The 16,167-nt window shown below is 48.7% G+C and overlaps 2 protein-coding genes across 3 annotated transcripts in view; one reads left to right on the top strand and one right to left on the bottom strand.

Moving 5' to 3' along the window:
• Positions 1-1,551: 1,551 nt before the first annotated feature.
• On the bottom strand, positions 1,552-7,858 carry LOC143269096 (uncharacterized). The gene is made up of 2 exons (XM_076553810.1): positions 7,172-7,858; positions 1,552-1,687 (listed from the first exon to the last, which is right to left on the bottom strand). Exon 1 carries the CDS (start codon positions 7,733-7,735, stop codon positions 7,208-7,210), a length of 528 nt encoding a protein of 175 aa, XP_076409925.1. The 5' UTR covers positions 7,736-7,858; the 3' UTR covers positions 1,552-1,687; positions 7,172-7,207.
• Positions 7,217-16,167, top strand: part of Plekha2 (pleckstrin homology domain containing A2) — a 59,659-nt gene continuing 50,708 nt past the window's right edge. The window contains exon 1 of one of the 2 annotated variants that reach the window (XM_006982955.4): positions 7,217-7,354. The gene's annotated coding sequence lies outside the window, so the exon portion shown is untranslated. Of the gene's footprint in view, positions 7,355-7,607; positions 7,741-16,167 lie in introns of those variants that run through there. The other variant, XM_016001529.3, reaches the window with a different exon arrangement.

A 16,167-nucleotide genomic window follows, 5' to 3' on the forward strand; every position in this document is an offset into this window, starting at 1 on the left:
AAGTCAAAGACAGTGCTAAAACATGGTCATGGGTCTGGAGGTAAGGCAGCTACTTGGGCCCTCTTTCTGAAAGAGAAGACCTGACTCCTCCCAGGAGCTTCATGGGGTCACCGGGGTCATGGGATCCCCGAAGCACACTGCTGGCACCAAGCTGACTGAAAGGCGGTGCCACAGGCAGGGATCAATAGAAATGACTAATTGATTTCTGGGGACAGGATGAACACTCGGTTTTAAGTTTTGATTCCAGTCAGATTTAGCAGTCTAGCCATGATTTCCAAACTTCGTTTACTAGGAAATAATTCTGATGTATGTGTGTGTATATGTGCATCCATGTGGGTGTATATATAGATACATCTCCTGTTTATATTTTACATTTGATATCATGCATAAACTTCCAGGAGTTCAAAAGTTTTATCTTCCTCCATCTGACTTTATTCCTGTTCCCTACTACGGTTTCCCTGGTGTTATAAACAGAAATTTCCGATGTTTCTTCCACTTCCTTTTTTTTTTTTAACTCTCAATTCTCTGAGAATTTGAGCTAAGAGATAGCAGTGGACTTTGGGCTGGGATTGCTGACCCGTGATTCAGAGCCCAGGGCTCGGATCATGACTGGTGGAATGAGGCTGAGATTCAAACCCACATTCTTACCAGACCAAATCCTGGCATGCAGAAGGGGAAGTGGACACAAAGTCCCACCCCTTACTGAGAAGATGTCTGCAGTTGATTCCTGCTTGGAAAGGGAAAAATCCGTTTTCTCCAATGAAGTGACACTGGGCATTGGGTGTACCCACCACATTTCAGGGCATGAGTGGTTGGGCAACACAAAACCGACTCCATGGTTTTTTTGTATGTGCTTTTTGTTGTTGTTGTTGTTGTTTATTTGTTTTTATTTTCAGTTTTTGCCTGGGAGAGGGAGAAAGAACATGAAGCTGGGTGGTAGGGATTTGGGAATTTGGAAGATTTGGCGGAAGGGAAAGAATAGGATCAGAGTGTATTATATGGAAAACAATTTAAATAACAAATATATACAAAATAATTGAGCCTTCATACAAGTTCATCCTTATGAAACCGGGCACATAACGTGTGGGCAATTGTAAATTAAGATACTAAACATATGTCCAAAAGAATAAAATTTCTTTCGAAGAATGGGAAAAAAAAACCCATTCTTCCATCTGTCAAATGAGACTAACAGTCTATTATCTCCTAAGTGCAAACAGCTGGCTCTTTGTAGAAAAATTTCAGGGTGAAATGTAAAGAGTTTAAGGCAGAGGCACAAAACCCATTTTTATTTTTGTGGGGCCCAGAGGATGGAACTTGGGGGCTGGAGCAAGCTGGGTAAGTGCTTTGCTGCTGAGCTGCAGGAGCGCCCCTGACATCCTAGGCACTTAGCACCCACCCCTAACACACGAGGCTGCCTGTGGTAGAGACACAGAAAAGGTAAGTCATGGGATCCTTGGCTGTTCAACTAGTTAAGGACAGGGGTCACACCCTTGCATCTTGACGATGGCTATTCGAGATCACCAGCTCCTGGATTGTTGCCTGTTCCTTTCTGATTGTGCCTTTCCTGGTTCAGGACCCCTCGGGCTCCAGAAGCCTGAAGCAGAAACTTCTGAAGCCTTCGCTCTGCACTGTGGGACTCTGCGGCTCCCTGTCTCCCCAGCTGTTCCTGCTCAACTCCTCCCGGCACCTGTGGGATGGTAAACAATGGTCAACAAGATGGGATTTGGGAGTCACCATGGAAACAAAGGGCTGGGCATGTCAGTGAAGGACTTTCTCGATTGGGTTAGCTGAGGCGAAAAGACCACATCTCAAGATGGGGTGGCACCATTCCACGGGCTGTGATCCCAGGCCGAGTAGAAGGGAGACTGTGAACTGAGGCAAACAGTCACCCCTCTCTGCTTTGACTGTGGGTGCAGGGTGACAGGCCTCCTCTAGATCCTGCCTCCATGACTTCCCTACGCACCTCTCTCCTCTGCTTCCTTGGTTAGGCATTTTTCTCAGTAACTCACGTGCTCCTGAGTTCCCTCCGAACTCTTCAGCTGCGCTCCCCAGTGGAGTCTGCGCACCAAGACTGTGTCACCGATCATTCTTTGTGTGCGTATAGGCGTTGCACTAATATGTACATGTGTGTGTCCATGAACATAGGAACCTCGGTGTGTGGAGGCCACAGGCTGATGTCAGCTGTCTTCTTCAATCAATTTGCACCTATTTTTTTTTCTTCCCTAAAGAGGGTCTCCTATGGAACAGAGAGGGTTTACTGACTCAACTAGGCCAGGAAGCCTCAGGAACCTCCTGTCTCCGAATCCCCAGGGCTGGGATGAGAGGCCTGCACTGTTCTGTCCGGTTTTACTAAGTCGGCTCCTCAAGCATTTCACCAACTGAGCCAACATTCGATCATTTTAGATCCCAAATCCTCCTCTCTCGATAGCTTTTCACCTTTGCCCATGCCATCCATCCTTCCGGGTCTTCTCAAGGTCCTGTTTCCTTAGTATCCCCACCCACAGCTGGCTCTTCATCTCCCCCAAATCTCTCCCCTGCTCTGTGTGCCTCTGTCTGTAACACTAACTCCCTACCCATCATAGTCCCTCCCTACTCAAGGGGCTGCCTTCAAGGACTGCAATGTGATTTTTTTATCTCATAGAACTTTTAAATTGTATTAAAACTTACTTTTTTTTTTTTTTTTAAATTGATGTGCATTAGTGTTTTGCCTGCCTGTATGTTTGTCTCTGTGAGGGTGTCAGATCCCCTGGAACTGGAGTTAACAGACAGTTGTGAGCTGCCATGTGAGTGCTAGGAATTGAACCCAGGTACTCTGGAAAATAGTCAGTGCTCCTAACCACTGAACCATGTCTCCAGTCTCAATTTTTATTAAAACTTAATAATTGTTCTTTTGATAACTAAATGCACACATTCATTTTTGCAAAAAAAAAAAAAAAATAAGCATGGGCTAGAGAGTTAGCTCAGTGAATACACAATTTGCTGTACCAGTGTGAGGACTGGAGTTTGGATCTCCAGGACCCACATAAGAGCTGGGTAGGTGCTGTGACCTAACGATGAACCAGCACTGGAGCAGTGGAGACAAGGGATTCCCGGGGCCAGCTTGTTTGTTTAGACTAGCTGAATCAGCAGACTCAGGATTCAGTGAGAGACCATGCCTGAATAAACGAAATGATCAAGATACCGAGCAATCTCTGGTCTCCACATGCAAGCGCACACACACACACACACACACACACACACACACACACACATACAGAGGCTGGTTCGAGACCAGCCTGGCCTACAAAGCGAGTTCCAGGACAGATTCCAAAGCTACACAGAGAAACCCTGTCTCGAAACTGCGCTCCCCTCCCCCGAAAGAAAATTCAGAATAAGAGCTGGAGAGATGGCTCAGCAGTTAAGAGCACTGACTGCTCTTCCAGAGGACCTGGGAACAATTCCCAGCAACCACATGGCTGCTCACAACTGTCTGTAACTCCAAGATCTGACACCCTCACACCGACATACATGCAGGCAAAACACCAATGCACATAAAATAAATATAATACATAATTTTAAAATTCAGAATAAATCATTCACATTTATATTTTGTAATATATATATATATGGCTTTGCAATGTTTTTAAATAGGATTTCTTCTTTACCCCCCTCTCCCTCCCTCCTCCTCTCTCTCTTTAGCTCTTCTTTTGCTTCTCTGAACTGAACCTGGGCCTTCCTGATGCTTGCCTAGCATGGGCTGACTGAATCCTGCTCCCAACCTAACTGCATTCTTCCTTGGTCAGGGCACAGTATAAGAATGTATTCATGGACCAGTGTTGACCTGTTCTATCCCTTAAATGATTTCCAATTCTTACCATAGTAAAGAATGCTGCACTGAATAGGCACATAGACACATTTGTATATGCAAACCTCTTTATATTTATGTAGCCATAATTTCCTTAGGACATGCCCTTCAATATGTTATTGCAGATGAAATGGAAATACGATGACTAGAACTGAGGGGAGGATTCTTGCATTCTTTCCCGGGGCCTTTATAAGGCCCATCCCATGTCAATGTAGCTCAGGGGAAGGAGGGCAGACATTGGCCTCAGGCTGCCAGCTTCTGAACCCAGGCTTCATCTTGAGAGTGCGGTAGTACTGATCTCTTCAATACAAAATAGGGAAATAATGGTTCCTGGCACTTAGTGCCATTGTAAGACTTGCATTGGAGAATATATGTAAAGCATTTAACAGTGTGTCCCTAGAAAAGAAGGAAATGGAATGTATAAGGGAAGAAAAATATCTGGGTCGAAAACTGAGCAGAATAATAGTAGTTTGAGTCATCTTAGAATTGGCTGGTACAATCACTTTATGGCACTTTACCACTTAAAAAAGAAAAGTAACAACGACCTAGAAAAATGGTCTCTGAATCTTGGAGGTACACTGCATGGCCCGGAAGCAGCTTATCTCTGGGCAAAACAAACCGTTTTGAAGAGGACCAAGTGAATTGACTTTGGTCTCATCAAGTGGTCCCAGCTGCAGCTCAGAACCTTAATAATGGGGCCCTCTGAGGACAAAGAATAATACAGTTCCCCGGAGGGAACAATGGCTCACCACTCAATGTCATTAGCTTCTCTAGTTCACCAGCTTTGAAAATAGAAAGTACATGATGAAATGGCTGTGTTAGACACAGGGCTGCTTAGATTCTTGGGTCCTGCTAGATATTCCCATTTTCAGGAGAAATTTCTGTGTTGGAAGATTCTAGCAGTAGTTAAGCCTGTTAAGTAGTTAAGTGTTCTGGAGCCAACTGAAACCACTAACTAGCTGCAAAACCTTAAATGATTTTGGAACTTTATGTTGCACGGATCCAGTGAGGTGACTAAAATAGTTTTCGTAAAAGATCTTCTTTGATGTCCCTCTCTCTAGAGGTTAAGACTCACATTGTTGGCTGGTTTATTGCAGGGAGGCAACGTTAATGCATAAAGTGACAGTGAAAAGATTTCAAAATGAGTTTATCAAGAAATGCCAAGTGTGAGGAGCTAGATACAAAAGCCACTGTCGCCTGACTTCCCTCATGGGAAATGTCCCGTATATGTGACTTGGTGGAAAGCAGAATAGTGATGACTCAAGGCCGGGAGAAGGGAGAGGAGGATGCTGTGAGGTCACCTGTAGGGATGATGGAAGCTGTCTGGAACTGTACGGTGGTGACAAGTGTATAATATGCCACCGAATATGTCCCCACATGTGTACTTTAGATGGGTTACAATGGTGTAATTTCTGGTATATGTATTTTATGAGACAGACAGACAGACACAGACAGAGACAGGCTGTAGTTGCAGACGTGCTCGGTGGTGCTTGTTAGAGCTGGTGGAGCGGCCATCTGAGAAGTCTGGGAAACCCAGGCTGGTCGAACTGGACTCAGTGCAGAAAGTATCTAGTGCCTACCGGGATGGAGGGGACGACAGTAATGGGGCTCCCAGGAAGTGTGACCCTGCCTCAGTTGACCTAAACTACTTCTTAGGCTCACCCAAAGCCCGTGAGAAATCCTGTCTGTCACAGAGGCTCTTCTGGCTCTCTGGAATACTGAAGGCGGATTCCTCCCGACAGAGACAGGTTTCCCCCTCATCTATGAAGGAAATTGAGGGAGGCCTATGGCGTCTCTGCCTCCCTGGCAGCCAGTACAGTAGTGCTCAGAAAATATTTGTGGGTCTGTGACTGGGTGAGTCAGGCAGGGCCCCCGGGAGCAGCTTTATGGGTTTTAATAGGAACCATACCATGAAATCTGACGCTTGTACCGAACTGCTGCTGAGCTGCGGCCCCAGCGGGATTTTCCGGCAGCACTCATTCAGCAAATCCGACCCGAGCCATCAGGCTTCCAGTATGAATTCCCCCCAAGAATTATGCTCCTTTTTACGGTAAAAATGACCATCTCGTTAAAAAAAAAAAATCACATAGCACCTTTGTTTTGGGAAGAAACACTCTGCAAGAATTGACTCACTGACCCAGATGTAGAAACCGAGGCACGGATCGAGTCATGGGTCACCAGCTGCCTAGGGGATGGGAGCCGGCTGGGATTTACCCAGCTTGGGGTAAGGCTGCCTGAGGCCCAAGTGCAGGGCAACAGACCTCTAAGAACGCGCAGCATTGACGTTGATGTTTATTTCAAGGGAAATGGCTCCCCCCCCAACCGTGTGTCCTTTCCTTCCTCATTCAGGGCAAAATGTTCTAAAGCAAACGTCTCTTTTCACACCTGAGCGAACTGGGCGGCTTATTTTCGCTTTGGCAATCAAAATAGAAGAGGAAGCGCCCGCGGTTTCATCACTGGAGCTTTCGGGGCGTGTGCTGCGGGCGGTCCCGCCTTCCGGTCGGCTCACCTGGCTGTGGCCCTCGGCCCCCAGGTTTTGGTACCGGCTGCCTTTGCCCTGCACTGCTCTGCTGGGGGGGCGGCCTTTCCTCCCCACCCGCGAATCCAGGCCTGTTCCTGCAGAGGCTCCCAGGGCGAGTTTCGCGGTGCTCCCTCCGAGGACGCTTAGGACCCTCGGGGCTGACATCAGCATCCCCAGACGCCGCATCTCTGCCGCATTTCTAGGTGCACAGTCCCCTGTGCGAATCCACTATATTTAGATTTCGGATGTTGTCCGCCTGGCTTTACATTTAAATGTCTATGTCCCCATGAGGAAGGCCTGTGTCAGACCGGACAGACCTGCCCTCTACTGACTGGGGACCCAGAGCGTGTTACCTAACGTCTTGGACTCTCGGTTTCCTCATCGGGCACGGGATTGATACCTATGGGTTGCTGTGTGGCTGCAGGGTGAGGGAGCAGGAGTTCTGTCTAGTCACCCCAGGCCAAACCTATCGAATCCAGGCTTCTGTTTCCCACTGCTCCGAGAAGGGCCGAGCAAGCCGGGTCAGAGCGCCAGCGGCCCGCTGGGATCCCGGGGCGCACTGCAGACCGCAGGGTGCTACGCTCCTCTTTCCACCTCCAAACCCAACGCCCCCTCGCGCTCCCGGGCCACCACCCGCTGGGCGGGCTGTGCCCTGCAGAGTAGGTTGGGGAAGCGCACCCCAGCGTGGACACCTGCTGCGGCCGGGCCACATATCTCCCCCTCCCCCTGCCACCCCCTCTGCCGTCCCCGCGCGCGGTCCCCGCACCCCTCTCCTCCCCCGGAGGCCCGCGGAGCATTGTACTCACATCCGGGGCTGGGTTTTGCTTTAATGCGAAACGTAATTAACCCGGAAAAAAGAGTCGAGAGACACGGCCGTGGAGGACGGCGGCGGGTGGGGGAGAAGAGCGCGGCAGGACGGGCGGGGAGCCGCAGCCCCGAGGCGTGCAAGATCCCTGGGACCCGATGCGACCCTTGCTGCGCACAGAGCGGTGAGTCCGGGTGGAGAGGCGCGCGGCGCAAGGGCCGGGGTGCAGCAGCCTCGGCTGGCCGAGGGGAGTCGGGTGCGAGGGCTTGGTGGCGCCAGTCCGGGTGGTAGACGGCGACCGGAGGTGGCCCGATCCTGGCGACCTCTCTAGCTCCCAGGAAAGCCCCAAAGGCAACCCCTCCTCCCGTGCACTGGCGCCTTCAGGGTGACCAAGGTCGCCACCGCCAGGGGTCGGGCTGTGGGGTGGGGCGTGTGGGGGCGGTGTCCTGCAGAGCTGCTTTTTCTCACGTTTGCAGCGGCGGAACTTCTCCGCCGGTCTAGCGCTGGGGTAGTAGCCCCGCAAGGACTGCCCGGGCAGCGGGTAGGGGAGGAGCGCAGAGAACATCCCAGGCAAGTCCCTCGGGCACGAGTTGGGTGCTGGAGCCTCTTCCTTCTCCTTCTCACTCCTTTTTTAACTTGGCGGGCCTAGAATGCTACCCCGGGGAGACTCCTCCTTTCGTCTGGTCCCGCCACGGGCTTCTGGGATTCCTGGCAATGGAGGTGACTTGGTGGAAAACGCAGGTCGCTGCCAGGCTAGGTAACCCTTTCCGAGGGGGACCCTCGCTTTCTGTCCTCGCTTCCCGGTTCTGCTCAGCCTCGAGACTATGCCATTAAAATTTCAAAGGAAAAGAAAAAAAAAAGGAGGGATGAGGCCAGGTCGTGTGGGAAGAAAAAAGTATCAGGGCACCCTTGTTCACCTTCTGCCCGGGACAGCCCTGTCTTTCGCCTTAAAGGCTTCCTTCCTTCTTAAGCATCTTCCGTTTGTAACTCCTGTCCCGGTTGGGACTCTCTTAAGAGTTTTTCAGAGGAGTATAAACATTGGAACAGGAGCAGGGGGAGTCTGAACCAGTTGTGGCTCCTGGGGGCACTTTGCTTTGCAGTTGGGGCTGAAGTTCCAAGTCGTTCCCCCCTTCCCGTGTTCTTTCTTTGTTGTCTGCCCCCACTCCCGAGGGGGAGGTCAAAGCTTTCAGCAACTGCTAAGCAAGAGACTCTGGAAGGGTAGAAGTTGTATCTTCAACCCGGTTGCATCTAATGACTTGTTTGGGTAATAACGAACTAAGTGATCAGTGAGCGAGAAGCTGAGCCCGGGTCTTTTGGGAGCCGGCCGACTGGTGGAGGACCCAGGCTGTGCAGGGCACCTATAATACCAAGCAGGAGCCCCTGGTGTATGGAGCGGCCAGAGGAGGGCTTTTGGGGAAGCGTAATCATCATGGCAGATCTTAGCTTCCCGTAGGTGCCGCCTGATCCAGGGTTCCAGCAAGAGGAACGTTTGTGGAGCAAATGAATGAAAGTTGTTGCTGAGGGCAAACAGAAGAACCGTAGGACGTCAACATGAGTCTGGAGGGTTTCCTCTAGCTGCTGTCTTTTGACTGAGAGTCTTTTGGCTGTGTTTGCAAACTTTCTTTTTTGCAGATTGTGGTACTCCTAATGGAGTTTTAGCGGGCTGGCAATGGGATCCTTACCCACCTCATAGCTGGCGAGTTTCTGGAGGCTGATTTGGGAACTGCCCGCTGTTCGGTGGAGGGTGACTGCAAAATCTTCTCTTCCCTTACATTGGTGCTTGCGGCTTCTCTCTTCTGCTTTAAGGAAGTAGGGCCTGCAACCTCCCTCACGTCATCATAGTGAGCTGAACTCTATCTGCTCAGCTTAGGATTTTACTGGGGGACAGAAGCAATCCTGAGCACATGCAGGGTTTGGTTGTTGGTGACTGATGAAGTGAGTCTGACAGAGAGCTTGCCTTGCCATGCCCACCCCCCCCCCCACCTCAGCCCCAGAGGGGATGGTGGAGGAAGTCAAGTTAGCTGGTCAGTCAAGCCTCAGAAGAGCATCACGGTCTTCCTCCCAGATGTTTGCTGAAAGTTCTGGAACACTAGACAGACAAAACAGCAGGGGCGTGGCACTTCTTTGACTTCCTGTCCTGTCTTCATGCAGGTGCACAGCTGGGCTATGCCCCTGTCGTAGGCTGAATGGCTCAGATTTAACTTGACATGGACCACAGTGTAGACCACTATGCCTTTGGGGGCTCAGAGCTACGAGGCTTTCTTTATGGGGTCCTCTCTAAGGGCTCGGTTGCTAGGACCTTGGGCTGGGCGCAGTAAGAGGCTCTTGGTGAGCTCTCTCCTCCGTGGACGTTTGGATAAACCTACTTTCACTTTTTCTTGTCTGTCTTGGTAAGCGGGACAGGACTCAGCCATCTAATCTGCTAGGCTTTGGAAAGGAAGGAAACCGAACAAACATTTCAGTGTGACAGCCTGGGGGGTGGGGGGAGGAAAACCCCAGCCCCTGCCCAGCAAGAGACCACGTCCAAGAGACTGGGAAGAAGGGGCCACTAAGGACGAAGGATGTTGTCCTTTGCGGGATTGTATTTGGAAGACCTTTGATCCAGCCTTGGCTCCCAGAACCTCTCAAGTTCGAAACATGCTTTCCCACTTAACACACAGCATTAAACAACAGCTTTTGCCTGGTATTTACTGGTTGAGAATTTCCAGCACGTTATTTGTTTAATCTTCAGAGTGATTGTCTCTATTGCAAATGAGGAAATGGGCGCGGGAGAGTTCAGCCGTTTGTCCGTGTTTGGACGCAGCTTCTCCTGACTCTAACCCCTTCTAAAGCTCCCCTTTGACGTGTGGATGGGTAACTGAAGTCAGCCCTATTCCTTTTTTGTGGTCTTTTTTTTTTTCTTGAAGTTCAAAAATACACATATTGATCATTGTCATCTGCCTATCCGCCTGGCCACACCCAGCCCTTCTTCCTTCCCTAAATCTAGAGACAAGGTTTAAACAGACACACCTAGGCCTTGGTGCAGCTTTGCAGAGAGGCAGCGGAGAGAAGAGAGAGCAATGACGCTTCCTTCTCATTTGCAGTCCCGAAGCAGCTGCCAGGGGGGAAGCCCCTGCAGGGGGCAGTTTCTTGGTGTCTCCTGAGTTAGGGGCTTTCAGGTCCTGAGCACTGTGGAGCTAAGCTTCTCCGTGCTATTTATATCCCAGATGTGGCCGCCTGCCTGCTCCACGACCTTTCCAGGAAGGTGATCTGATGAGTCTTTCTTTCTTGCCTACGGCCCTACGAACCACATTTTCTCCCAACGCGGATGAGAAGAGAGGTCACGAGGGTTTAAACACAGCCCATTGGTTCTGCCTTCTTTTGTCTTCCCTCTGACACTCTTTTCCTTTAAAATTTGCTTCTTGACTCTGTCTTCCTCCTCCCCCAAATCCCAGGATCTAGAGGAGTTTGGGCTGTCTCAGGGTCAGAGGGGGCGGCACCCTTTTTTGAACCTCCTCATTCCTGAAGATGTTTGCATTCCTCACCCAGGCTTCCGCTGGGGACGCGGGACTCAGTACATTCCCTTCTCTTCAGTGTTATTCCTCTTCCATCCACAGTTTGGAATTTGCTCTTGTGACCACTGCAAAATGCAAGGAGGATACTGTAGCCTGATTCTGGAGACTCGTGCCCCCACACTTCCCAGGCTCTGTCTGCTCTTTGGCTGGGCTAAGGGCTGAGCTCTGGAGGGCTGTGTGCTCTTGTTTTTCACAGGGCTGTTAGCGTTGTGGGGGCTTTGCAGATACGTGGGCACCCTGCACACGGGAGGTGGGCACCCTGCACACGGAGTAGGCGGGAACCCTGCTGCTGCAGAGGGACTGCTCTTACCTCCACACCCAGGTCCCGTCAGACCTCTGATGTCACTTCCTACACACTTGGCTTCTCTTATGAGTTTAGCAGATTCAGGTCAGTGTCCACATTCCCTGATGCTGTGGCTGTCCCTCCATCTTCTGCTCTTGGAGGGCAACAAGGAAGGACAAATCAGGAAGCACCATCTGGACTCTTACTAGGTCATAATTCTAGAAAGTTCTTGCCTTATCAACATGGACTAATGTGAAAGAAAATCTCTAAATATGAATAAAAAAGAATCCTAAAAAATTCTTTTTTTTTTTTTTTTTTTTTTTTTTTTAAACAGAGCTGAGGACCGAACCCAGGGCCTCGCGCTTGCTAGGCAAGCGCTCTACCACTGAGCTAAATCCCCAACCCCAAAAAATTCTTACTAAAAAAAGAAAATTCTTACTAAATTAAAAAAAAATTGTGTGTGTGTGTGTATGTCTGTATGTATGTATGTATTTTAAGTATCCATGTGTGTACATGCCCAAGGAGGGCAGGAGAGGCTGTTTATCCCCGGTAGCTGGAGTTACAGATGGTTGTGAGCTACCCAGTGTGGGTGCTGGAACTCAAACTTGGGTCCACTGAAAGAGCAGTTAGCACTCTTAACTGCTGATCCATCTCTCTAGCCCCAAATAAATCATTTTTTTTTTGAAGTGGGCTTATAGTATATTATTTTGTAGGTTTATTTTGTAAGGTGGCAATACCACTGAAGGCATGGTTTCTATTCTCGCACACACCAGAATAGTCTAGCAAATGAATCCCCCATATCGTAAACCACATTAAACTACCTCAAGAATCAGGGAGCTGGTACAGGCAAATGCCAGCGTTTCCTCCCTGTATAACGGGGTTGGCGGGAGGCTCTGTATATGCTAGGCAAGTATTCCACAACTTAGTTACACTCTGACCCAAACCACAACTTTCTTTTTGTTGTCTCTGTGGAGAATTTCATTTATGCATATGTGTTCTGGTCAAATCCACTCTCTATTCCCTTCTCTACAGTTCCTCTCCATCTCCCCCAACCTCGTTACAATCCCCCCTAAACCCACTGAATCTGCTTAGTGCTGCCTGCCTGTGCGTGAGTGTAGAGCCGTCGACTGGAGCATGGGTTAGTCATCTGTAGCTTCTCAGCTGGGGGTGGGACTTCATAAGCCCTCCTCTGTCAGCGCTGGGATTTTAGTTGGCTTGCTCTTATTCAGGTCTTGTGCGGGCAGTTACAGCCACTGTGTTCATGTGTATAGTGGTACTGCCATGAAATAATGTTTCAAGGCAAATGTCTGTTACCCCAGGCTCTTACAGTCCTTTACAATCCTTTATTCCCCCACTTCTATAAAAATCCCTGAGCCTTGGGGAGAGGGGATATAATTATAGATGCCTCATTTAGAGCCGAGCACTCTAGGTTCTTTTTTAAAAATAATTTATTTATTTTTATTTTATGGCATTGGTGTTTTGCCTGCATGCATGTCTGTGTGAGGGTGTCAGGTCCCCTGGAACTGGAGTTACAGACAGTTGTGAGCTGCCATGTGGGTCCTGGGAATTGGACTCGGGTCCTCTGGAAGAGCAGTCAGTACTCTTAACCACTGGGCTATCTCTCCAGCCCTGAGCATGCTAGGTTCTTATGAGAGTCAAGATATGCACTAACCTATGGGTATAAAGACAAGAACTTGGGAGGGGGGCAGTTTAATACTGTGTCCACTTAGCAGAATGATAATATTAGGTTCTCCCCTAGGGCCTAACCAGTCATGAGGTTTTTGGTCAAGTTAACAGTATCAGGCATGAGTGAGTTCTGCTTGTGGAGCAAGCTTTAAATCCAACCAGAAAGTGGTGATTACTCCCATAACATTCATGCCACTGTTACGCTAGTGGGTGTATCTTGCCAGGCCAGTCGTTATTGTAGGTAGTAGCGTTCACAGCTGAGTAAGATAGTTGAATACTTTCCCCTTCTTCTAGCATAAATACAACCTTTTGGCACTATGGAATTTAGCCAGGAAGGGATGAAGCTGCCAGGTCAGCATCAGCTTGATTTCTCCATATGCTATGACTCAAGTACATGGTATCGTTAGCAACAGGGTTGAGCTATCAAGTTCTGAAGGATGACAAAGAGCATTGGTGATAACCTGTAATGTTTAGTGGTTTATGAGACCTCATTGACCAACAACTCAAAAAGAGGTAACACACACCTGGTTTTTTTGCTACATTATGGTGTCTGAGAGAGGCATTATCTATCTCCCTGTTATAGGGAAGTTCCATTTAAAGCGTGTGTGTGTGTGTGTGTGTGTGTGTGTGTGTGTGTGTGTGTGTGTGTGTGTGTGTGAGATTTAGGAAGCTCCTGTAGTCCTGGCCAAACTTCAGCTTGCATCATCTAATAGCTCTGTAGTTTTTGCTTCTTTTGAGACAATGTCTCGTGGAGCCCCGGCTTGCCTTAAAGTCAGTATAGAGTAGAGGATGAATTTCTGATCTTCTGCCTCTGCTTCCTGAGTGCCTTGATTACAAGGATGACCTACCATGCCCAGTTCCTGTTAGGCAAGCACTGTACCAGCTGAGCAACGTCTTCAGCTCCGTAGCTTTTTATTTAGAATATTGAACTGACTGTCCATCTTTTCCTTATCCAGCTGAGTACTTAGAGATTTTTAGATTTATGTGTTTCTACGTATGGATGTTTGGCTCGTGTGCATGATGTACACCATGTGTGTCTGTAATGGATGGTTGAGAGTGGCCATGCCAGTGCTGATAATTGAACCTAGGTCCTCTGCAAGAGCAACAAGTTTTCTTCAGCACTGAGTAATCTCTCCGTCCCCCTGTTTATTTTATTTTAAAATTTGTTTGTTTGTTAGCCAGCTTGGCTCCAAACTCCTGCATTTTGGGCCTCAGTTTCCCTAGTAGATATGACTACAGGTGACATCATCATGCCTGGCTAGTTTTTTATTTCTTTCTTTTTTTTTTTTTTTTTTTTTGAAGCAAGGTCTCATATAACCCAGGCTGGCCTCAAACTTAACTATGTAGCTGAGGATGACTTTTGTTTTCCAGTCTTTGCCTCCAAGTACTGGGATGATTGGCATGAACCGCTATGTCTGGGATGACCATTTCTTTTATTATATTATTATTGTGATGTATGTGAGTGTGTATATGGAGGTTAGAGGACGCTATCAGGCATCAACATTCTTCAGGCGCCTTCCATCTTATGTTTGAGGCAGAGTCTCTCACTGGCCTAGGACTTTGCTAAGTATGTTAGGCTAGCCGGTCAGTGAGAGTCGAGGCATCCTCCTGTCTCCGCTTCATGGGAGTCATGGTTCCAAGTGAGCGCCTCCACACCCAGTTTTTCCTGGTTCTCCTAACAGCAGGCCATCAGAAAGCACAACCCATTTTTCTTGTTAAAACTTTGGAAAGGGCCGGGGAGATTTTTATGTGGAGAACTCAAGTCCTCAACACTTGTGAGACAAGTACTGTTACCCACTGAGGTATTCCCTCAGCCGTACCCATTTATCAAGTCCACCCCATGTTGTGTGTGTGTGTGTAACAGGTGTGTGTAGACCAAAGGTCAACATGAATGTTGTTCCTCGGGGAGCCGACCATCTTGGGTTTTTATTTGTTTTGTTGTTTGGGGGTGTGTATTCATTTTTATGTTTTATTTGAACGTTTGTCTGGGGGCCAGACGTCCACAATGGGGTTCTTCCTCTCCTGTTCTCCACCTTATCTTTTTGAGCTCTGGAGCCTGGAGCTCACTGTTTCAGCTCACCCGGCTGGTCAGCGAGTCCCTGCTGTGTGCTCTTCTGTCTTCCCCTCCAGTGCTTGGGTTACAGATGGGCACTTCCGCCCAAGGCCTATGTGGGCTTTACCCACTGACGTAGCTTCCCAGCCCCACTTCCTTCTTTGAGAGCCGGTCTCTCACTGGGACCCGGAACTCATGAATCAGGTTAGGTCGGCTGGCCCCGGAGCCTCAGGGGTCTGCCTGCCCCTCTTTGCTGTTCCTGGCACTAAAGGCTCACACTGCCACCCCTGGCGTTTTAGGGTTAGGAGGTTGACCTCAGGTCCACATGTTTGCTCCATAAGGACTTTACGGCCTGAGCCATTTCCCCCAGATCCCTCCCAGGTTTTAACAAGGAAATGTCATCGTGTTTCTGGTGGCTTTCTGGTGTTTTTTTGCTGTTTGGAGTCAAGCCCAGTTTGGTCTGGACCTCATGGCCATCCTCCTGCCTCAGCTTCCATAGTGCTGGGACTGCATATTTGAGGCACCATACCCTACTCCCTAGGAGGATTTCCAGTTCCTTTCTTCAGAATAGTGGTCATCTACAAATCAGATATTTCAGCGAAGACATAGGCTGTAGTGTTTGGTTAGAACCGAGGACAGGAACCCTCTTAAAAGGAAGAGTAAAGAACAAACCATCAAGGGAAGAGGAGCCTCTAAGAGTCTTTGGCAGCAGGAAATAAGAAACCTCCAAAGGATGCAGGGCTGGTACCCTTAGAGCAGGTGTCTGGCTTTGGTTGATCAAGACACTGACTTATCAGACTGGGGTCTATGAAACACCAAAAAGTTGAAGGAAAACTGTATTTTAGTTGAGGTTGTGTTTATGGACTACAACTATGATAGATTGAGAAATTCAACTCCTGCTGGTTGGGAGTGTTTGTGGAATTTCTCCTTTGTAAATAAGCTAACATGTATTTATTACAGAAAATATAGAAAACTAAATGCAAGAGTCCTCTATATCATGGTTAATAACTGTTAGTATTTTGGTGATTATAAACCTAGTCTTTAAAAAAATCTGGGGTTGGGGATTTAGCTCGGTGGTAGAGCGCTTGCCTGGCAAGCACAAGGCCCTGGGTTCGGTCCTCAGCTGGGGGGGGGGGCGGAGGTCTGCATGTAGGAATAAGAATGGCATCCACACAATTGAGGTGTGCAACATTTTATATCTTTGAGAAACTCGCTATGATGGGTTTCTAGGGATCATTAGAAGTTACTTGAAAATAGACCTGGGGAGACAGCCTCACTCCTAAAGAACTTGCTGTACCAGCATGAGTTCAAATCCCGAACACCCATATAAGTAGCCAGGTGTGGCAGTGTGGAGCTGTAATCCCAGCACGTGTGTGTGTGTGTGTGTGTGTGTGTGTGTGTGTGTGTGTGTGTGTGTGTGT

Source organism: Peromyscus maniculatus, chromosome 17 (genome assembly GCF_049852395.1).
Source record: "Peromyscus maniculatus bairdii isolate BWxNUB_F1_BW_parent chromosome 17, HU_Pman_BW_mat_3.1, whole genome shotgun sequence".
NCBI lineage: Eukaryota > Metazoa > Chordata > Mammalia > Rodentia > Cricetidae > Peromyscus > Peromyscus maniculatus.

What these genes read in the sequence shown, in the direction of transcription:
- LOC143269096 (XM_076553810.1), bottom strand. Translation starts at nt 7,735, where the DNA reads ATGTTCTCTGCGCTCCTCCCCTACCCGCTGCCCGGGCAGTCCTTGCGG.